The sequence below is a fragment of the Ranitomeya variabilis genome, chromosome 2 (genome assembly GCF_051348905.1).
Source record: "Ranitomeya variabilis isolate aRanVar5 chromosome 2, aRanVar5.hap1, whole genome shotgun sequence".
Taxonomy (NCBI): domain Eukaryota; kingdom Metazoa; phylum Chordata; class Amphibia; order Anura; family Dendrobatidae; genus Ranitomeya; species Ranitomeya variabilis.
Window position 1 is genome coordinate 754556894 of NC_135233.1, and position 23237 is coordinate 754580130.

General features: G+C 44.7%; 1 protein-coding gene and 1 long non-coding RNA gene across 4 annotated transcripts in view; both read left to right on the forward strand.

The window, feature by feature from the left end:
• Positions 1 to 17599, forward strand: part of PNISR (PNN interacting serine and arginine rich protein) — a 28265-nt gene extending 10666 nt beyond the window's left edge. Inside the window, exons 2-12 of the mRNA XM_077289672.1 lie at positions 1943 to 2058; positions 2697 to 2885; positions 3650 to 3882; positions 3989 to 4163; positions 6672 to 6859; positions 7004 to 7183; positions 13228 to 13327; positions 13822 to 13875; positions 14868 to 15035; positions 15953 to 16988; positions 17133 to 17599. Of these exons, the coding sequence (XP_077145787.1) occupies positions 1971 to 2058; positions 2697 to 2885; positions 3650 to 3882; positions 3989 to 4163; positions 6672 to 6859; positions 7004 to 7183; positions 13228 to 13327; positions 13822 to 13875; positions 14868 to 15035; positions 15953 to 16988; positions 17133 to 17163 (2442 nt within the window). The 5' untranslated portion in view covers positions 1943 to 1970 and the 3' untranslated portion in view covers positions 17164 to 17599. The remainder of the gene's footprint in view (positions 1 to 1942; positions 2059 to 2696; positions 2886 to 3649; positions 3883 to 3988; positions 4164 to 6671; positions 6860 to 7003; positions 7184 to 13227; positions 13328 to 13821; positions 13876 to 14867; positions 15036 to 15952; positions 16989 to 17132) is intronic.
• LOC143807763 (uncharacterized) lies at positions 11317 to 13219 on the forward strand. Of its 3 annotated transcripts, none has more exons than XR_013221791.1 (4): positions 11317 to 11828; positions 12009 to 12103; positions 12289 to 12478; positions 12578 to 13219. It is a non-coding gene; the product is annotated as an uncharacterized LOC143807763 (long non-coding RNA). The 3 variants fall into 3 exon arrangements; XR_013221792.1 differs by lacking the exon at positions 11317 to 11828 and having other exon boundaries at positions 11962 to 12103; positions 12578 to 12672; positions 12763 to 13219; XR_013221790.1 differs by lacking the exon at positions 11317 to 11828 and having other exon boundaries at positions 11962 to 12103.
• Positions 17600 to 23237: the final 5638 nt, after the last annotated feature.

Consider the following 23237-nt stretch of genomic DNA (forward strand, 5'->3'; position numbering starts at 1 on the left):
CGATCTGCTGTCTCAGGGTCCGATCTGCCACCCGATTTCTCGGTCGCTCAGTTTAACGGCGTGGCTGTTGAGACCGCAGTTCTAAGAGCGTCCGGCCTTTCGGACCGGGTGATTCACACCATGTTTCAGGCTCTACTATCGTACCTGGAAGGCTTACTTCCGTTGGTGCGAGTCCAACCGCGTTTCATCTATGTCCTTTTCCCTGCCTTCCATTTTGGCCTTCCTTCAGGCAGGACTAGATTCGGGCCTAGCTTTTAGTTCCCTGAAGGGCCAGGTCTCTGCACTTTCCATCCTTTTTCAGAAGACTTTGGCTTCCCGACCACAGGTTAAGACCTTCCTTCAAGGAGTAGCCCACGCTGTCCCTCCGTACAGGGCCCCTGTGGATTCATGGGATTTAAACCTGGTACTGGACGTTCTGAGGGTTTCCCCCTTTGAGCCTCTCAGGGAGGTCCCCTGTCAGTTCTATCTTGGAAGGTGGCCTTTCTTGTGGCCATCACTTCTATCCGCCGCGTTTCCGTGTTGGCGGCCCTGTCTTGCCGTCCTCCGTTCTTGATCATCCACCAGGACAAGGTGGTCCTCAGGCCTCCGCCTTCTTTTCTTCCTAAGGTGGTTTCCACCTCAACGAGGACATCGTTCTACCTTCCTTTTGTCCAGCTCCGACTCATCCTCTGGAGCGATTGTTGAACAAGCTGGACCTCGTCAGAGCAGTGAAGATCTACCTGGATAGAACGTCCACTTTCCGGAAGACGGATTCTCTTTTCGTCATTCCTGATGGTTCGCGCAGAGGCCAACTGGCTTCTAAGGCGACTATTGCTTGCTGGATCAGAACGGCTATTCTGGAGGCTTACCGGGTCAAGAACAGAGTGCCCCCTCCTGGGATCAAGGCTCACTCTACCCGGGCAGTCGGCGCCTCCTGGGCGGTGCACCACAGGGCTTCCGCCCTACAGCTTTGCAAAGCGGCAACCTGGTCTTCCATCCACACGTTCGCCAAATTTTACAAGGTCCATACCTACGCTTCGGCGGACGCCAGCCTAGGCAGAAGGATCTTGCAGGCGGCAGTGGTGAGTCCTCTGGCCTTATGGAAGTCTGTTTCTTCCTGCCCTTGGGACTTCTTTGGGACGTCCCATGGTTCCTGTGTCCCCCAATGAGAGGCGATAAAGAAAACAGGATTTTTGGTTGCTTACCGTAAAATCTGTTTCTTGGAGCCTCCATTGTGGGACACAGCACCCTCCCAATGTTTCTCATCTGTTGTCTTATGTTCTATGACTGTTCTCACGTTTACAGTTCTCAAGTTTGTGGTTATGGTTTTCAACCTTGTTATTTATCTCCTACTGCTGTCTCACTAACTGAAGAGAGTAATGCCAGTCGGTGGGGTGTACACTGCAGAGGAGGAGCTAAGTTTTTTATTTGCATAGTGTCAGCCTCCTAGTGGCAGCAGCATACACCCATGGTTCCAGTGTCCCCCAATGGAGGCTCCAAGAAACAGATTCTACGGTAAGTAACCAAAAATCCTGTTTTTTTACCAATTATATGGTGCCCAGTATGTGGAGGAGAGTCTCCTCTCCTCCACCCTGGGTACCAACCGCACATGATCTGCTTACTTCCCGCATGGTGGGGATAGCTCCATGCGGGAAGTAAGCAGATCAATGCATTCCTAGGTGTGCGGAATCCCCGCAATTCTGCAAATTAATGAACATGCTGCGTTTTTTTCTGGAATGCGATTCCACTCAGGAAAACAACGCAGCATGTGCACAAAAAATGCGGATTGCATTCTATTAAATAGGATGCTTAATATGAGCGTTTTTTTTCGCGGTTTTAAAGCGTTTTTATAGCAAAAAAACGCGAAAAATCTGCTGCGTGTGCACACAGCCTAAAACTTCCGTAATGATTGCAGTATATGTAGTTCGTATTAATAGCAATATGACTTTTTGTTTTCCTGCAGGCGGTGATTTGCGAACTACGTGGCAGGCATGTGGGATCAAGGCGGACAGCCTTGGCAACAATGGCCATTAAATCAGCAACAATGGATGGAATCCTTTCAGCACCAGCAAGACCCAAGTAAGATTTTGTCTGCTTTGTGTTAGTATGCTTACATCGTACAGTTTGTTTCTTTACCTTATTTAGACGAGTTATCCATTTTTTATTAAATCCATCATTTACCGCTATAACCTGATTTTTGGTAGTGGGTGTATTTGGCTTCTATATGTAAGTGGCTTCTCCCGAATCTCTCGCCTGTAGTTCAGTATCTGCAGGATTATACAGACCCTGATATCCTCTCTATATGTCCATCAGAAAGTCATGTTGACCTGCAGTCTTTTACTTTGATTTGCTTGCGTTTGGCTGTAGAAACTTCACCGTGCTGCTTGTGTGAATCTGGACGCATAATTATTAGTGAGTTTTGTTCTATCTACTAAACTGCACCCAAAAGTGTCAAAATGGGTTCAGTGGAAAATAAAGTACTTTCTGACTCTCCTTCAGCCAGGAGTTATAACAGGGATCTTGTGTTTCGATCTGTGACTTTATTTCCGTGGGGTCACAGCTTCCGTCTGTACACAAACCTTAGTCTATAGGGACTTACTTCATGTGACTTCAGAGGCCGGCCAGTGTCAAATATTGATACCTGTACAAACAAAATAGTATGGTAACTGTCCTACAGCGCGTTTAACACAACACTTTTTATTTCTTATAAACCTAAGGTCAGATTGATTGGGCAGCATTAGCCCAGGCATGGATTGCACAACGTGAGACACCAGGGCAAGGGGCGGCAGAGCAGCAGCCAGTGATGCCCAATGGACAAGATCTGCCCCCAGTTCCACAAATAGACCCTGCACCCAACAATCATAATTTTCAAGGTGATCCCAATTTTAATCAGATGTGGCAACCAGGTAAGTCATGTTGGTCTAACATTACTATTACCTTTCTACTTTATTCAATACGCTGTCTTTGAATTAAAGGGGTTGTCTGGTCCTCCTATATAATGTGTGCATCTAGGATGTAGATGTAGGATGTTCTGCAGACAGTTTGTAATATACTCCCTGTCAGCATTCTGCATGGTGTCCTAGGTATCACACCTAGTTATGTGAGGAGCTGCTCACTCACCAACCTGAGTGTTCCTGTCTTGCAGAGAGCGGTCATAGCCGTCCCCAGTCTGTGCCAGACTCTTCTGCTCCAGCCTCCCTGTGCAGCGTACAGTGCGAGGCAGCGGGGAGTGACTCAGCTGATCAGACTGATTTTCTGATGCTGGGGGGCGCTATACACTTATTTCTCAGGAATAAGGCTCCTTAACTGCCACCATTGAAAGGCATATTGGCACTCATTAAAGGGTTAAATCTGGTCGGGCAACCTCTTTAAAATGGCTCGTTTGGAAATATGAACACTAAGCTATTATATGCATTTTTGTAAATCAGGAAAGTAAGCTTCAGAGAGAAAAGCTTGTATTCCCCTAAAATGTTTTCAGTAACGAAATTGTTCCGTTTATAAGTAAGAACAATATGGATAGTAGAGGAAAGTCCTTCTCCATCTGACACCTGCTGTTCCCATGTGTCAGCTGTTATTTGGTGACAGCTCCTTGTAGTATTAACCCCTTTGTATTCTGTATTACACCACGTAGCTAGATATGAAAATGTTCCTGTTTTTTGCTTGTGTGTAGAATGGGGAGGCATGCACCACCAGCCACCACCTCACCACCCTCCCCCAGAGCAACCATGGATCCCTCCAGCCCCTGGACCAATGGATATTGTTCCACCATCTGAAGACAGTAACAGCCAGGATAGTGGAGATTTCACTAACGACAACAGGCACATGTTTAACCAAAACAATCATGGCTTCAGTGGGCCGCCTGAAAACTTTCCCATGGCGCCAGTCAATCAGTACGATTACCAGGTAAAGATATTTGTATTCTACTTCTGTTTTACTTTTTTCTTAATCCATTGGTCATATTACCTTTACGTTTAACTGTATTCTTCTGTGTTTTTTTTTTCTTTTAAAGCACGGTTCTGGAGGCTATGGTCCTCCTCAAGGCAACTTTCACCCTCCATATTGGCAGCCACCTGGACCTCCAGGACCACCTGAGCATTCTACTAATAAAAGAGAGAGGCCTCCTTTCAGGGAAAGGCAACGTTCACCTATACCAATTCCACCAAAACAAGAGCCTCTGCAGATAGGTATAAGTGATTGTTTTAGCCTTTCCTCCAGCAATCCACTGCTGATGCTCTGGCTTTCAGTCAACAGCTGCAATAGTCATTTTTCTTGGCATCAGAGCTCAGTGATGGCGCGTCTCCTCTGTACCCAGTGGTGAAATGCCGTGGTCACATGCTGGGACTGTTACAGGCTCAGGATCTAGTCTGTACGTAGGTGATTCTAAGGAATGATGTGTGGAAATCACAAACTTAACCTTTATGTGTAACTATCCCCCTGACCTATTCTTTAGATTTAGGTTGTTTGGAATCTCTAGGTTATGTGCCCACGTTGCGTTTTTTATTCGTTTCTGCTGCGTTATTTGCCGCAGCGGAAACTCTTAAAAACCGCATTGCCATGCAATCCTATGGGGTTCAGCAGTTGCTGTGCCCATGCTGCGGATTTTCCTGCTGCGGAATCGCATAGCGGTAAAATCCGCAGCATGTTTATTATTTCTGAGGAATTGCGGTGATTCCGACGCCATAGGATTGCATTGAAACGCTCACTTTACGCATGTGGCTATGCCAACCATGCGTAAAGTGAGCGCTTCATGTGCGGATGGTACCCGGGTCTGGAGGAGACTCCTCCAGGCCCTGGATACAATATTCCTGTAAAAAAAAAAAATCAAACTAAAAATTAGGGATGGCCGCCGGAGTCCTCCCGCCTCTCACCGGTGCACACGGCATCTTCTGTTCCCAGGGATGCATTGCGTGAATCACCTGAGATGTCGCGGTCACGTAACCATGACGTCACAAAGGTCCTTCGTGCAAAGCATCCCTGAGAACAGAACGTACCGGGAGCGCCGCTGAGAATAACCATTTTTTTATTATTTTTAACATTTTAACTTTTACTATTGATGCTGCATAGGCAGCATTAATAGTAAAAAGTTGGTCACACTTGTCAAGCACTATGCTTGACAAGTGTGACCAACCTGTCAATCACTTTACCGAGCGATGCTTCAATTCGCTTGGAAAAGTGCAAGCATTCTGCAAGCTAAAAACGCTTGTTTTTGGCAGGAAAATGCATGCGAATTCTGCATGCGTTTTACCTGCGACAGGGAGTTGCGGAAATGCTGTGGACATTTCTGCAACGTGTTCACATAGCCTTATAAGCATGAGGTGTGTGTAAAACTTGCATACTGTAGATATTTTCCTGTGCGTGAGTGTATCTCATTGGCTAATATACATAAACATATAGGGTAAAATGTTGCAGATTTAGTGACTGAAAAGGCCTTATCCTTCTAATTACAGCTCTCCAGTTATGTGGGATTTTCCTGATAAAGGGACTATCCCAGAATCGAATAACCTCTGTAATGTATCCCGTCCATGGCTTCAGATACACACTGTATAATTTCTTGTCTGGCTCCAGCTCCTCCAAAATTCAGTTTGTTTGCTCCGTGTGAAGTGGGCGGTCCTTCAGTACTGCCATGTGACCACTGCAAACTGCATATCCCACAACCACCTTCTTCTCCTGGCGCTCTGCGCCATGCACTGTAACATTAGCCACTGCTCTCCGCTAGTGGCCACAGGGCCAGAGCCGATAAGAGGAGACATGGTGCTGTATTAATAAATGTACTTCTTCTCTGTCCCTCCCACTCTGTGTGAAGGTTTCTAATCCTCCAATTCTATGTCTTTATTGCTCATAGCAACCAATCACAGTGCAGATTTCATTTCACTAGCGTTGTTTAAAAAATGAAAGCTGAGCTCTAATTGCTGTCAGCAAGAAGGATATCGGAATATCGCTGTCAGAAGGGGAGCTGTTCCTCCTTTGACAGTAGTGGGCTCACATTGCCTATGCCCACTTTTTGCAGTGAAGCTGTTTCCTGTGACAAAGCTGCACATGCAGCCATATGTGTGGGGCTTCCACACACCTTAATCCCTGGGCTGGCCGCTGGCCATGGCATCCTCTGCCGGTGATTTGCTTGTCATAACCCATGACTTCTACTCTGCCTCTGACCTGCCGCTGGATCTCTCCAGTCCTTTACAATTGGATACTACGTGCTTCTCTCCATCTGTGCCCTTGTCTGGTCTATTTGACACCACTGATACCTAATAAGGTGCCTCCTTATTATACCGACTCATACATGTGCACGTGCTGTAGGGCGTTTGCCTACTGGGTCCCTTTTTCTATTATGCTGGGTTGCTATACCCATCTTGGGGATGCCCAATTTTGGCTGTTATTTATACATTTGTGCCTCTAGCTTGTTTGTGATTATTTTGCCTAGACAGTGACCCATCAGCTCATTTAGTGGTGCACCCTTTTCTCCATATTTAGCAGGAAAAATAGCAGGTATCTACTGAGCATGTGTGACCCGTCATGAAAGCACTACAAGATGTAACCAGGTAGCAGGAACCTCCGACGTGAGGTTTTCAGTGGGCGATCGATGGAGCAATGAGCACTTTTGGATACTGCTTATGACAGCCTTATTTATTTTAGATTTCTAAGCCTCCGAGCTATGATATTGGGGGATTAACACTTCATTTTTTTCCTTGCAGACGCAGTTAAACGTAGGACTTTGCCTGCATGGATTCGTGAGGGTTTAGAGAAGATGGAAAGAGAAAAGCAGAAGAAGTTGGAACGTGAGAGAATGGAACAGCAGCGCTCACAAATGAAAAAGGAAATAAAGGAGCAAGAAACCGAGGAGGAGGGTGATGGTCCACGTTTGCCACAAAAAAGCAAGTTTGTACGTATGACCAATTGCTGACCACGCAAAATGCATCTGGTTAGGATTTTTACCGTACATGATTGACAAATCTGGTTGCACTTATTAAAGTTCTCCATTTACTCTATTATACAGAAATTGCTTATGTTTTTTTTTTTTTTTTAGGACAGCGATGAAGAGGAGGAAGATGATGATGATAGTGATGATAATGATGAGGAAAATGAAGAAGATGATGAACATGAAGAGGACAAAGTTAGTCCAAAACCCAGCCGCAGTCCTTCTCCACCGATGCAGGAAGAGCATAGCGAGCCAGAAATAACTGAAGAGGAGAGGGCATTTCAATTGGTACGTTTTCTTTTAGTTATGCAATAGCCACATAAGGAACAAATATATTTTGTTTTGGCTCTGATCTTGCGATTTAATAACACCGTCCCACCAAGGAGGGAATGGTAACCAGCCTCATGTTATCGAGAGATACTGTGACGGCTTTCAGTGCAGACTTCATGCAAGCTTCACATGTCTCTTCTCCCTGTCCTTAGGGAGCAGACTATTTTTAGTTTTTGCACTTTAGTTTTTCACTCTGCTCCCCCCCAAAAAAAAAAACTTTCACAGTTGTGTGAAAGCTTGTTTTTTTACAGAACGGTTTGTAGTTTTGAGTGACCCCATTCATTTTAACATTCAGACTAGTGGAAAATGGGGGGGAATTCCCAAGTGTGGTAAAATTGAGAAAAAAAAATAAAATTCCGCCATGGTTTTGTGTCTGCGGCTCATGTTCTGAGGTAAAAACGACTCTCAAATGTGATTTTTGGGGTCAGTATGATTGCGGTGATACCTAACTTGAATTTGTAAAACTCAGAAGTTTGTAAAAAAAAAAAAAAAAAAAGCCTTTTTCGAAGACCTGTAATGTTTTTATTTTTGTCATTTGTGCTGTGCAAAGTGTTGTTTTTGGGTGGCGAGTTGCCTGTTTTATTCATGCCAGTTTGGGTTACAGCTGACATTTTTGATTGCTCTTCCTTAACCCCTGACTGACCTTGGATGGAATATTACGTCCGAGATCAGTAACCCCGCTTTTAGATGGGCTTTGGCGGTGAGCCCACCTCAAAGCTGCGACATGTCAGCTGTCTTGAACAGCTGATGTGCCCACAAGAGCGCCGGGTGGAATCGCGATCCACCCACGCCTGTTAACTAGCGATAACAATGCTGTGATTCTGATACATAGGGGCGATCTGAGCATTGCTCCTATGTAGCAGAGCCGATCAGGCTGTGCCAGCCTCTAGCCTCCCTTTGGAGGCTATTGAAGCATGGCTAAAGTGGAAAAAAAAATGTTTTTAAAAATATGAAAAAAATAAAATATATAAAAGTTTAATCGCCACCTTTTACCCCATTCAAAATAAAACAATAAAAAAAATCAAACATACACATATTTGGTATCGCCGCTTTCAGAATTGCCCGATCTATCAATTAAAAAAAAAAAAAAAAAGGATTAACCTGATCGCTCAACAGTGTAGCGAGAAAAAAATTCAAAATGCCAGAATTAGGTTTTTTTATGTCGCCGCGACATTGCATTAAAAAGCAATAATGGGTTATCAAAAGATTTTATCTGCACCGAAATGGCATCATTAAAAACGTCAGTTCTGTATGCAAAAATAAGCCCTTACCCAACCCGAGATCACGAAAAATGGAGACGCTACTGGTATCGGAAAATTGTGCAATTTTTTTTTTTTTTAGCAAAGTTTTTTTTTTTTTTTTTTTCCACTTAGATGAAAAATAACCTAGGTATGTTTTGTGTCTATGAATTCGTAATAACCTGGAAGATCATAATGGCAGGTCAGTTTTAGCATTTATGGACCTAACAAAAAAGCCAAACAATAAACAAGTGTGGGATTGCACTGTTTTTGCGATTTCACCGCACTTGGAATTTTTTTCCCATTTTCTAGTACACGACATGGTAAAACCAATGATGATGTTCAAAAGTACAACTCGTTCCGCAAAAAATAAACCCTCACATGGCCATATTGACGGAAAAATATAAAAGTTATTGCTCGGAGAAGGAGGGGAACGAAAACACAAAAACGAAAAAAGCTCCGGGGGTTAAAGGGCCACTGTCACCCCCCCTCCAGCCGTTATAAACTAAAAGAGCCACCTTGTGCAGCAGTAATGCTGCAGTCTAACAAGGTGGCTCTTTTAGTTTTTGATTCAGTAATTCCCTCAATAAAGCGTTTTAAAATTTGTACAAAATAACCTGTCCTTAGACCTGGAGGCGGTCCGAAGCCTCCTCTGTGAATCTCCCAACGGCCGTCACTCTTCTCTTCTGGGGATGTGGTCACCGCCCCCTGAGCGCTGTTTCTTCTTAAATCCGGCGCCTGCGCTGTGCGTGCCTGCCTGGGGCAGGCGCAGTCTTCATTGTCCGTCATAGGTCAGATGCAGGGTGCCTGACTGCGCCTGTGCCGGCAGTGCGGCCACCCTGTTGCTGAATCCCCGCCCCGCACTGCGTTATTCATTATGCACAGTGCGGGGCTGGGGTTCCTGGGCATGCGCACTGCGCTGTTCAGATGCTCCCCCGGTCCCCCGCCTTCCAGCGTTGCCGTAATATACAGGTTTCCTTGCCAGCGTTTGGAATGAAGTAGCCGCAAATAACAACGCTGGAAGGCGGGGGAGCGTCTGAGCTGGGGGAGCGTCTGAACAGTGCAGTGCGCATGCCCAGGAACCCCAGCCCCGCACTGTGCATAATGAATAACACAGTGCGGGGCGGGGATTCAGCAACAGGGTGGCCGCACTGCCCGCACAGGCGCAGTCAGGCACCCTGCATCTGACCTATGACGGACAATGAAGACTGCGCCTGCCCCAGGCAGGCACGCACAGCGCAGGCGCCAGATTTAAGAAGAAATAGCGCTCAGGGGGCGGCGACCACATCCCCAGAAGAGAAGAGTGACGGCCGTTGGGAGATTCACCGAGGAAGCTTCGGACCGCCTCCAGGTCTAAGGACAGGTTATTTTGTACAAATTTTAAAACGCTTTATTGAGGGAATAACTGAATCAAAAACTAAAAGAGCCACCTTGTTAGACTGCAGCATTACTGCTGCACAAGGTGGCTCTTTTAGTTTATAACGGCTGGAGGGGGGTGACAGTGGCCCTTTAAGGGGATAAAGAAATGGAATGTCCAAAAAACTGAAATTCTGATGTTTTGATTTTTTTTTTCGTTATGGCTTTTAGTATTGATTAATTTGTTTTAATGACGCATACATCCGCAGTAAATTAGAGCGCACCAGCTCTGTCTTACCCAGGTGTATGTGATTTGTCCGAAGCCAGTGTTGATTGGTCTAACAATGTGACACGATCCCCGGGAGAGCCAGTGCCAACACCACTGGACGTGTGTAGGAGGCCACGGTCACACGCTCAGTTTTTGTTCAGTATTTTACCTCAGTATCTGAAGCCAAAACCAGGCGTCGGTGATAAATACAGAAGTGGTGACTTGTTTGTTATACTTTTCCTTTGACTGTTCCTCTCCTGGTTTTGGCTTACACATACTGAGGTAAAAAACTCACCAAATACTGAACATGTGAACGTGGCTGAAGTGGTGTTATTTTACAAAGGACAACCGCTTTTAATAGCTGTGTTCAGAGCATGGCTTCACTCACTGCTGTTAAAGGGAACCTGTCACATCCTTTTTGCTATTAAGCTGCCCCCAATGTCTTGTTGGTGATGCAAATTGCATCACTAATGTTTTTCTCAAGCAAAACGTCCCAGTATTTATAATGTCCATAGAAGAAAACTTTATTGGTACTCTTGGTTAAAACATGCCAGAATGAGATACATTCTGGACGACAGCCATTTCGCTCCTTTTGCGCTTCGACGGATCCCAGTATTTATAGCAAAAATCACTTTTTATACTTTGGTTGCCCCACATACCTCCTGTTTCAGTCGTAGTGGTTGGATCTCTAGCTTTCCAGTCAGTCAAATTCCTTTTTTAAATTCTCCATGCTCATCACATCATAATTCCTCCCCTTCACTGCTCTCTACATCACTACAGTCTCCCGGCAGGTCCTGCAATGACCCTCAGCTTTCCAGACATGCGCACTGTATCTGGGTGTATGTCCCAGCTTCATATCCTATGAGTGCCCACAGTCTCCCGGCAGGTCCTGCAATGTCCCTCAGCTTTCCAGACATACGCAGTGTATCTGGGTGTAAGTTCCAGCTTCATATCCTATGAGTGCCCACAGTCTCCCGGCAGGTCCTGCAATGTCCCTCAGCTTTCCAGACATGCGCACTGTATCTGGGTGTACGTTCCAGCTTCATATCCTCTGAGTGCCCACAGTCTCCCGGCAGGTCCTGCAATGACCCTCAGCTTTCCAGACATGCGCACTGTATCTGGGTGTAGGTCCTAGCTTCATATCCTATGAGTGCCCACAGTCTCCCGGCAGGTCCTGCAATGTCCCTCAGCTTTCCAGACATACGCAGTGTATCTGGGTGTAAGTTCCAGCTTCATATCCTATGAGTGCCCACAGTCTCCCGGCAGGTCCTGCAATGTCCCTCAGCTTTCCAGACATGCGCACTGTATCTGGGTGTACGTTCCAGCTTCATATCCTCTGAGTGCCCACAGTCTCCCGGCAGGTCCTGCAATGACCCTCAGCTTTCCAGACATGCGCACTGTATCTGGGTGTAGGTCCTAGCTTCATATCCTATGAGCGCCCACAGTCTCCCGGCAGGTCCTGCAATGTCCCTCAGCTTTCCAGACATACGCAGTGTATCTGGGTGTACGTTCCAGCTTCATATCCTATGAGTGCCCACAGTCTCCCGGCAGGTCCTGCAATGTCCCTCAGCTTTCCAGACATACGCAGTGTATCTGGGTGTACGTCCTAGCTTTATATCCTATGAGCGCCCACAGTCTCCCGGCAGGTCCTGCAATGACCCTCAGCTTTCCAGACATGCGCACTGTATCTGGGTGTATGTCCCAGCTTCATATCCTATGAGCGCCCACAGTCTCCCGGCAGGTCCTGCAATGTCCCTCAGCTTTCCAGACATACGCGTCTGGGTGTACGTTCCAGCTTCATATCCTATGAGTGCCCACAGTCTCCCGGCAGGTCCTGCAATGTCCCTCAGCTTTCCAGACATACGCGTCTGGGTGTACGTTCCAGCTTCATATCCTATGAGTGCCCACAGTCTCCCGGCAGGTCCTGCAATGACCCTCAGCTTTCCAGACATGCGCACTGTATCTGGGTGTATGTCCCAGCTTCATATCCTATGAGCGCCCACAGTCTCCCGGCAGGTCCTGCAATGTCCCTCAGCTTTCCAGACATACGCGTCTGGGTGTACGTTCCAGCTTCATATCCTATGAGTGCCCACAGTCTCCCGGCAGGTCCTGCAATGTCCCTCAGCTTTCCAGACATGCGCACTGTATCTGGGTGTACGTTCCAGCTTCATATCCTATGAGTGCCCACAGTATCCCGGCAGGTCCTGCAATGACCCTCAGCTTTCCAGACATGCGCACTGTATCTGGGTGTACGTCCTAGCTTCATATCCTATGAGTGCCCACAGTCTCCCGGCAGGTCCTGCAATGACCCTCAGCTTTCCAGACATGCGCACTGTATCTGGGTGTAGGTCCTAGCTTCATATCCTATGAGCGCCCACAGTCTCCCGGCAGGTCCTGCAATGTCCCTCAGCTTTCCAGACATGCGCACTGTATCTGGGTGGGTGTACGTCCTAGCTTCATATCCTATGAGTGCCCAAAGTCTCCCGGCAGGTCCTGCAATGACCCTCAGCTTTCCAGACATGCGCACTGTATCTGGGTGTATGTCCCAGCTTCATATCCTATGAGCGCCCACAGTCTCCCGGCAGGTCCTGCAATGTCCCTCAGCTTTCCAGACATACGCGTCTGGGTGTACGTTCCAGCTTCATATCCTATGAGTGCCCACAGTCTCCCGGCAGGTCCTGCAATGTCCCTCAGCTTTCCAGACATGCGCACTGTATCTGGGTGTACGTTCCAGCTTCATATCCTATGCGTGCCCACAGTCTCCCGGCAGGTCCTGCAATGACCCTCAGCTTTCCAGACATGCGCACTGTATCTGGGTGTATGCCCCAGCTTCATATCCTATGAGCGCATGCTCTGGGGCTGCTGAGTCAGTGTGCATCATTGTGACTCTCTGCGGCCTCGGAGCATGCACACTTTACCTCTCATTAGATCAGCAGTGGTCACTAAACAATTTACTACCTCCGTACATTGCTTACATCTGGGCCAGAACAGATATCGGCTGATCAGATTCCCTATACTGTATCTAGGTCATCAATATATTCATCCTGGACAGCCCCTTTGAAGGTATTTAGAGCTATAGGGGACCCAAGCTAATGATCGTGGGCTTGTAACCGCCTAAACCTTGTTTCTTTGCCATCTAGATGGTGATGACAAAAACGCTGCTAACGGAGATTCTATTAGATGTCACAAATGAAGAAATTTACAATGTGGCTAGAGAGACTCATCGTAAAGCAACTAAAGGTAGATGTTCCGGTTGTCTCCTGAATGCATGGCTGCTTATCTAGTGTGACGTGGATGAGTGAGGCTTTCGGTTACTTGTCCCTCTAAAGCAGAACTCATAAATGTAGCGAGCCCTAAGCCAGATATTTCTGTCTCCAACGTAAAAGTTTTGTGTAGTGAATTATAATTCAAAAGTGAGATCTAGAAGTGACTTGTTCCACTACACGAATATAAGTGAAAATTCAGAAGCGTTTTGCTATGTGAAATATACCCTTTCTGTATCTAAAGCCCCATATGTTTATATGTTAGATTTTATCCCCCTCCCCCATCTCCCCATTCATTTGGCTGTTTTGCAAAGAAAGACTGCATGTTTTCTAATGGATTTTGTATTTTAACCTTTCTTCTCTCCCCCCCAAATAGCAGCACTAGTAATAAATTTTGCATAGAAGCTCATGACTTTGCAGTCGTGGCTATGTGTGTTAACATGTTGTTCCTGTTGTTGATGTGATACAAAGCTCCTGCAAGGCAGCTGGCACAGTCCAGTGCACTGGCTTCCCTTACTGGACTCGGTAAGTATGTTTCACTGCTCACAGAGGGGTTAGTTGGGGGTATCTAGTGTGCATGGTCCGAAATAAAACATGTCCAGTATATTCCGTGGCACAGAAGACTGCTACAATTCCATGCTTTTTCAGCAAGTCATTAAAACTATACAATGACAGATCTGGAAGATTGTGATTCCTTAATGAGTAGTTCCTCCTACATCAGTGTCACGTTGTATACAACATGCTGGATATGTTTTGTCGAATAAGAAAAAAAGTATTGTTGCAAATTAAATAAGTTTTGTCTCTCAAAGGCTAGATTCTGTTTAATATTTGTCAGTCAAAAGCATCACTTTTTTTTAAATGTTGGATATTGATTTAAAAAAAAAAAAAAGCAATAGTCATTTTACCGATCCCTCAGTGCTCAGGTCCTGATGCTGCCTGGTGCCCCACTGGTCTCTGCTTCGGCAGCAATGACCTCTCGTCACCGGGAATGTGACAATTGCAGACAGTTACTGCTTGTAGTGGATCAGTGAGGTGGCAGTAAATGGAGACCGGCAGAAGATCGGTGAGGTTAATATTGTTTTTTATAGCTCATTTCCAAAGCTTTGGTTAAGTTAGCTGTTCCTATAGACAGTGTATAAGAAATGGCTATTTATGTGTAATTGTTTAAGGCATTTACTCCACTTTACCTAGTTTCTAAAATCAAAGGTTTGATGAGTTTAGCTGGACATCACAATGTGTATTGGTTAATAAAGATTGCCCTTTAAATTCAGGAAATAAGTAGGTCCTAGGGTCAAAATAGTTTCATAAGAACTTACATGGTAAGCAAATTTAAAGGGGAAATCTTGGATCTTTTTTTTTTTAGTTGTCCATCAAATTATGGATGTAAATCTGTGCCCCTGAGGTTTCATTTCAGTCAATGATAGTTCTTGTTGTCTTCACGTGTATTGTAAATTGAAACCTAAATGTAGTGGATAAATTCCTATTGCTGCATGACGGATTGTGATTTATGTACGCAGGTGGACTGGGTGGTTATGGGTCAGCTGAAAGTGAAGAAGAGAGGAGCGACAGAGGCTCTGAATCTTCTGATACTGATGAAGAGGAACTCCGGCACAGGATACGACAAAAGATAGACGCATTTAAGCGGAAGGAAAGAGAGCAGCAGATACTTGAGAGACAACTCGAAGGTAGGGCCAGTGATATGGCTTCAAGTGTAGAGTTTTGTCATGGAGGCAATGGCACTCATGGTCTTGTATCCTGTAGGGAAATATAAAGAAGTTTTCCACTATTAGACAACCCCTGCATAACCTTAATAATTTCTGGGCCCTATAGAAAATAAAACAGTTTGTGCACTGCTCCTGCAATGGCGCCATTCCAGCGATGTTAGTGATGCTATTTCTGCTGGGTCACTTGTCTTCGGCAGCAGCAGTCACATGACCCAATAATCAGCTGCCACCGATGGGCTGCAGCTCATCAGTACTCAGTCAGTGCGGACATCCACTCTGATGAAATGGTAAAGACTGCAGCTGATGGGCGGCTGCTTATTGGTTGCAGTGATCATGGACAGCTAGGAATGGCACCACTCTGGGAGGTGAGTATCAGTTGTTTTATTTTCTATGGGTTATTTTAACTCTATTTAAATGTTATTAAAAAATACCACAAGACTAAATGTCTTTGTTCCAGGCAACAGTACGCCTACATCCACCATGTGAAGTTTTGGCTTTTATTGTCTGTCACCAAACAACTATTTTAAAAAACTTGACATGTTGGGTATCACCATAATCGAATTGATGAGTAGAATCGATATGCATGGTCATTTTTACCACAGAATATACACCATAAAAACAGCTACCAAAAAATGTCAAAATTTGCATTTTTTTTTTTACCCCATTTACAGTACACTATGTGGTAAAATGAATTGTGCCATTCAAAAATGCAAAAGCACAACTTGAAAAATAAGTGAAGTCTCTGGGAAGAAGGGGAGGAAAAAAGTGGAAGCGCAAAAACTGAAATCTGCCATAGCATTAAGGGGTTAAATGTGCCAGAATGCAGCTGATTGGTTGGTCATGTTACCTAAATATACCAATTTGTTCTTTGCTTTCAGAGGAAAAACTACAAAAGGAGGCGCGCAATAATGACGTAATTGAGCCTGTTACAGATGTTCCTAACAATTTGGAAGTACATGAAAAAAGAAAAATTGAGGGGGATTTAGAGATTGAGAAGAAAAAAGTGAATAGTGAGACATTACCTTTAATTGACATCGGTAAAGAGATTAAGGAAAGGCCAGCTGTTAGTAAGTCTAGGAGCTCAACTAGTAGCAGTAGTAGCAGCAGTAGCAGTAAAGATCACAGTAGTAGTAGCAGCAGCAGTAGTGTGTACAGCTCTAGCTCCTCTAGCAGTCCTAGTTCCTCTCCATCTTTACCTAAGAGGAAAAAGAGACGAAGTCATAGTGTGTCTCCATCGCGTAAAACCAGACGTAGCCGAAGTAAGAGTCCAACACGCAAGAGTCGGAGGGAAAGGAGCAAAAGCAGGGAGAAAGTTATTGAACGTAGAAGGTCCAGTAAGAATAGTATTGAGAGGGATTGGCGTAGAGATCGGAGTCTCAGCAGAGAGAAAAGGGCAATTCGCTCCAAGGACACACACGGCCGTAGCAGAAGCAGAGAACGGCGTAAAAGTGATGCTCATCATAGGAGCTCCAGCAGGAACAGACACAAGCATAGAGGAGGTAGCCGAGAAAGGGAGAAAGCGAGGAGCAGAAGTGTGGAAGTGGATAGGAAGCGAAGAGAGTCAGAAAAGGACAGGAAAAAAGAAAAGCAAAAGAAGGAAGAGAAGTTTAGGTATATAATTCAGGAAGAGGAGAAAATGAAGAGTAGGAGAGAAAGCGAGAGGACATTCTCCCGCAGTGAGTCTTCCTCCTCAAAGATGTCTCGGCAGGATTCTAGGCAAGATGGTAAAAAAGGCTCTACCAAGGAAAGTAAGAAACGAGCCTCCTCTAGTGGAAGAAGCAGCTCAGAATCTCCGGTTATTTACAAGGATAAAAAATCTAAGAAATTGAAACGCAGCCGCTCACGTTCTGTGGAGAAATCTCAAAGGTCTGGTAAGAAGGCAAGCCGCAAACACAAGTCTAAGACCCGATCAAGGTAGTACACTTTTTCAATCTATTGTGTAATATAATGAATGTAATTTTTTTGTGTTATGGGATTTTTTTCTCTTTACCAGAAGTTTCCAAAAAGCTTTATTGAATTGTACTTTATACTCATACTGTGCTCATTTTTGTTTTACAGATCGTCCACTCCTGTTCGTCGTAAGCGCTGATGGCTCTCGGACCATGACATTCATTTTTAAAAATTCCATGAGTTTTAAAGGCTTGTCTCATTCTAGAGGCACATTACGGCTACGTAGGTGTGAAAAAAATGAGTTCTTTCTTTCCTTTTCCATTTCCCTATTCTCTACTTTTTAAATATGTATATATATTTTCCATTTTCTTGCTCCTGGAAGTAAAAGAAATCCTAAAATTACTTTGTATGGTATATTTTCAACATATTAGGAATGAGTATTTTATTTTTAGTTGTAATGTTCTCAACACAGTAATCTGTCTTGTGATGTTAATAAAGCTTTGTGCTTATTTTTTCTTAAAGAAAAATTGCCATTACCATTTTGTAACTTTCACTCTGCTTATATTGAAATAGAAGAAGGTGACTACTCATCCCACAAATCTTTCCAGCAAAGACAGAATTAAACACAACCTATAGTATTTCTGATTATCAGCTGGTTGGAGGGTAATAGTAAAACTTAACTTTTATTCAATAGGTTATAATCTATAAAGTGCGAGGAAATAGTGCAAAAAAGTGCTTGTGCTTCAACCATAAGTGCAAATAAAAACCAAACAAGTAACAATTTCACATACCATGTATCTCGATTTCTTAGAGATAATGATTACGACTATTATGTATAATCATTTGTAGATTATATTTGTGGTAAAATTTCTGTTTTTACACTTGTGAAAATTAAAAAAAATGGTTCTGAAGTAAAATGTTTGCAAAAAAAAGTTAAATGTTCATTTTTTTCTTCCACATTGTTTCAGTTCCTGCATGAGGATCTGGAAAAGAGGGATCTTTGATCTGCAAGAGACAGATATATTAACCCCTTAGTGACAGCCAATTTGGTACTTAATGACAGAGCCAATTTTTACAATTCTGACCACTGTCACTTTATGAGGTTATAACTCTGGAACGCTTTATCGGATCCCGCTGATTCTGAGATTGTTTTGTCGTGACATATTGTACTTCAAGTTAGTGGTAACATTTCTTCGATATTACTTGCGATTATTTATGAAAAAAACGGAAATCTGGCAAAAAATTTTAAAATTTTGCAATTTTCAAACTTTGTATTTTTATGCCCTTAAATCAGAGAAGAGATATGTCACGAAAAATAGTTAATAAATAACATTTCCCACATGTCCACTTTACATCAGCACAATTTTGGAAACAAAATTTTTTTTTGTTAGGGAGTTATAAGGGTTAAAAGTTGACCATCAATTTCTCATTTTTACAACACCATGTTTTTTTTAGGGACCACATCACATTTGAAGTCATTTTGAGGGGTCTATATGATAGAAAATAACCAAGTGTGACACCATTCTAAAAACTGCACCCCTCAAGCTGCTCAAAACCACATTCAAGAAGTTTATTAACCCTTTACGTACTTCACAGGAACTGAAACAATGTGGAAGAAAAAAATGAACATTTAACTTTTTTTTGCAAACATTTTACTTCAGAACCATTTTTTTTAATTTTCACAAGTGTAAAAACAGAAATTTTACCACAAATTTTGTTGTGCAATTTCTCCTGAGTACGTCGATACCCCATATGTGGGGGTAAACCACTGTTTGGGTGCACCGCAGAGCTTGGAAGTGAAGGAGCGCCGTTTGACTGTTTCAATGCAGAATTGGCTGGAATTGAGATCGGACGCCATGTCGAGTTTGGAGAGCCCCTAATGTGCCTAAACAGTGGAAACCCCCCACAAGTGACACCATTTTGGAAACTAGACCCCTTAAGGAACTTATCTAGATGTGTGGTGAGCACTTTGAACCCCCAAGTGCTTCACAGAAGTTTATAACGTAGAGCCGTGAAAATAAAAAATCGCATTTGTTTTCACAAAAATGATTTTTTCGCCCACAAATTCTTATTTTCACAAGGGTAACAGGAGAAATTAGACCACAAAAGTTGTTGTGCAATTTATCCTGAGTACGTCGATACCCCATATGTGGGGGTAAACCACTGTTTGGGCGCACCGCAGAGCTTGGAAGTGAAGGAGCGCCATTTGACTTTTCAATACAAAATTGACTGGAATTGAGATCGGACGCCATGTCGCATTTGGAGAGCCCCTGATGTGCCTAAACAGTAGAAACCCCCCAAAAGTGACCCCATGGAACTTATCTAGATGTGTAGTGAGAACTTTGAATGCCCAAGTGCATCACAGAAGTTTATAATGCAGAGTCGTGAAAATAAAAAATATATTTTTTTTTTTAACAAAAAAGATTTTTTAGCCCCCAAGTTTTTATTTTCACAAGGGTAACAAGAGAAATTGGACACCAAAAGTTGTTGTCCAATTTGTCCTGAGTATGCTGGTACCCAATATGTGGGGGTAAACCACTGTTTGGGCGCATGGCTGAGCTCGGAAGGGAAGGAGCGCCGTTTTGGAATGCAGACTTTGATAGAATTGTCTGCTGGCGTTATGTTGCGTTTGCAGACCCCTAATGTACCTAAACAGTAGAAACCCCCAACAAGTGACCCCATTTTGGAAAATAGACCCCCCAAGGAACTTATCTAGATATGTGGTGAGAACTTTGAATGCGCAAGTGCTTCACAGAAGTTTATAATGCAGAGTAGTGAAAATAAAAAATATATTTTTTTCCCACAAAAAAGATTTTTTAGCCCCCAAATTTTTATTTTCACAAGGGTAACAAGAGAAATTGGACCCCAAAAGTTGTTGTCCAATTTGTCCTGAGTATGCTGGTACCCAATATGTGGGGGTAAACCACTGTTTGGGCGCACGGCAGAGCCCGGAAGGGAAGGAGCGCCATTTTGTAATGCAGGCTTTGATAGAATGGTCTGCGGGCGTTATGTTGCGTTTGCAGAGCCACTGATGTACCTAAACAGTAGAAACCCCCCACAAGTGACCCCATTTTGGAAACTAGACCCCCTAAGGAACTTATCTAGATATGTGGTGAGAACTTTGAATGCTCAAGTGCTTCACAGACGTTTATAATGCAGAGTAGTGAAAATAAAAAAATATTTTTTTTCCCACAAAAAAGATTTTTAGCCCCCAAGTTTTTATTTTCACAAGGGTAACAGGAGAAATTGGACCCCAAAAGTTGTTGTCCAATTTATCCCGAGTACGCTGATGCCCCATATGTGGGGGTAAACCACTGTTTGGGCGCACGGCAGAGCTCAGAAGGGAGGAAGCACCATTTGACTTTTTTAGCGCAAAATTGTCTGTCGTGTTTGGAGACCCCCTGATGTACCTAAACAGTGGAAACCCCCCAATTCTAACTCCAACCCTAACTCCAACACACCCCTAACCCTAATCTCAACCCGATCCATAATCCTAATCACAACCCTAACTATAATCACAACCCTAACCCCAAAACAGCCCTAATCTCAACTCTAACCATAACCCTAATCAAAACCCTAAATCCAACACACCCCTAACCCTAATCTCAACCCTAACCCTAATCCCAATACACCCCTAACCCCAACCTTAACCCTAATCCCAACCCTAACCCTAATCCCAACCCTAATCCCAAACGTAACCCTAATCCCAACCGTAACCCTAATCCAAACCCTAATCCCAACTCTATCCCTAACTTTAGCCCTAACCCTATCCCTAATTTTAGCCCCAACCCTAGCCCTAACCCTAACTGTAGCCCCAATCCTAACCCTAAATTTAACCCTAGCCCTAACTTTAGCCCCAACCCTAACCCTAAGGCTACTTTCACACTTGCGTCGTGTGGCATCCTTCACAATCCGTCGTTTTGGACAAAAAACGGATCCTGCAAATGTGCCCACAGGATGCCTTTTTTGCCCATAGACTTGTATTACCGACGGATGGCCACACGTCGCGTCCATCGTGCACTGGATCCGTTGTGTTTTGGCGGACCGTCGTCACAAAAAAAGTTCAATGTAACCTTTTTTTTGTACTTCGCGTCCGCCATTTCCGCGCATGCGTGGCCGTAACTCTGCCCCCTCCTCCCCAAGACATAGACTGGACAGCGGATGCGTTGAAAAACTGCATCCACTGCCCACGTGCACAATTTTCACAACGTGCGTTGGTACGTCGGGCTGACGCATTGCGACCGCCCCGTACCGACGCAAGTGTGAAAGAAGCCTAAGGCTACTTTCACACTAGCGTCGTACTCGGCCCATCGCAGTGTGTCGGGCCGACGTACCGACGCTAGCGTTGTAAGCGCCGCACAACGGGTGCAGAGGATGCTGTTTTTTCAACGCATCCGCTGCCCCATTGTGAGGTGCGGGGAGGCGGGGGCGGAGTTCCGGCCGCGCATGCGCGGTCGGAAATGGCGGACACGTCGCACAAAAAAAGTTACATGTAGCGTTTTTTTGTGCCGACGGTCCGCCAAAGCACGACGCATCTGTCGCACGACGGATGCGACGTGTGGCAATCCGTCGCAATGTGTCGCTAATGCAAGTCAATGGAGAAAAAAACGCATCCTGCAAGCACTTGATGCGTTTTTTCTCCAACGACGCATTGCGACGGAAGCCAAAAAACGCTAGTGTGAAAGTAGCCTAACCCTAAATTTAGCCCTAACCCTAATTTTAGCCCCAACTCGTCTCTCCTGCCGGCCGGCAGATGGCGGGCGCACTGCGCCTGCCCTTTTCTTTGCAGAGGAAGAAGCCGGCCGGCAAGAGGAGACGCAGGAGGACCCGGGGACACCGGGTGAGTATGATAGGGTCCCCGAATCCCCCTATTTCTCTGTCCTCTGATGTGCGATCACATCAGAGGACAGAGAATTACAGATCGCTTTTTTTTTTTTGTCTTTTGCGGTCGCCGGTAAACAGTTAATTACCAGCGATCGCAAAACAGGGGTTGGTAAAAACCGACCCCGATCATGTTCTTTGGGGTCTCGGTTCCCCCCGGCAGCCGAGACCCCAAAGATCTTCCGGGCGGCGGGCGCACTGCGCATGCGCCCGCCATTTTTTCCCGGAAAAAAGATGGCGGCGCCCATCGGGAGCCACGAGGAGCACCGGGGGAGATAGGTGAGTATTGGGGGGCTATTGGGGGCCATCGGGGACACTATTTATCTGTCCTCCGATGTGCGATCACATCGGAGGACAGAGAAATTAAATGGCAAATCGCGTTTTTTTTTTTTTTTTTTTGTTGCGACCGCCGGTAAACGGTTAATTACCGGCGATCGCAACTCGGGGGTCGGTAAAAAAAACCCCGAATCATGTTCTCTGGGGTCTCGGCTACCCTCGGCAACCGAGACCCCAGAGAAAATCCGACTCTGGGGGGCGCTATTCACTTTTTCCACAGCGCCGTTAATTAACGGCGCTGTGGTTTAAGTACCCTTAGCGGCCGCCGTTAAAAGGCGTATCGGCGGTCGTTAAGGGGTCAATCTTGCATGGTATCTACAAATGATTATACATAATAGTCGTAATCATTATCTCTAAGAAATCGAGATACATGGTATGTGCAATTGTTACTTGTTTGGTTTTTATTTGCACTTATGGTTGAAGCACAAGCACTTTTTTGCACTACTTCCTCGCACTTTATAGATTTTAACCTATTGAATAAAAGTTAAGTTTTACTATTACCCTCCAACCAGCTCATCCCACAAATCCAAGCATTTAGAGGCTTTGAGGTGGTTTATGCAGTGTCACCGAAGTTTACTATTTTTATAGTTGGAGCTGTTTGAAATAATAAATTCAGTCTAGGAGATTGTCTGGGATTAGAAACCATGGCTGATTTTATTTCAGAAACTGCGACACCTCTGGCGCTGGAATGGAAAGAAATCGTCCATGTTTTCGTTTTCCTTACAAGTGCTCCAGAAACCACCATTCCCAAAATACACAGAGCCGATCTTATGGATAGCGGAATTGGGCACTGACAGCAGTAGTTTCTCGTGAGCCTAAACGAACGGGCATCCACATTTTGACCCCAATTTCACATTGCAATATTTTGCATTCGTAACGCAGCCAAGTGTGTTTTTGTAGGCTCCACGCCTCGTTTTTGCCTAAAAATACTGATGCAGAATACTTATCTTGTGAAAATTTCTAAATCTTGGGAGAACTCTTGAAAGGAGTAACAGCACTTTGTTATAAACCCTTCACATTGAACTGAATCTTCACTGCAGCCGTCCAGATTCTGAA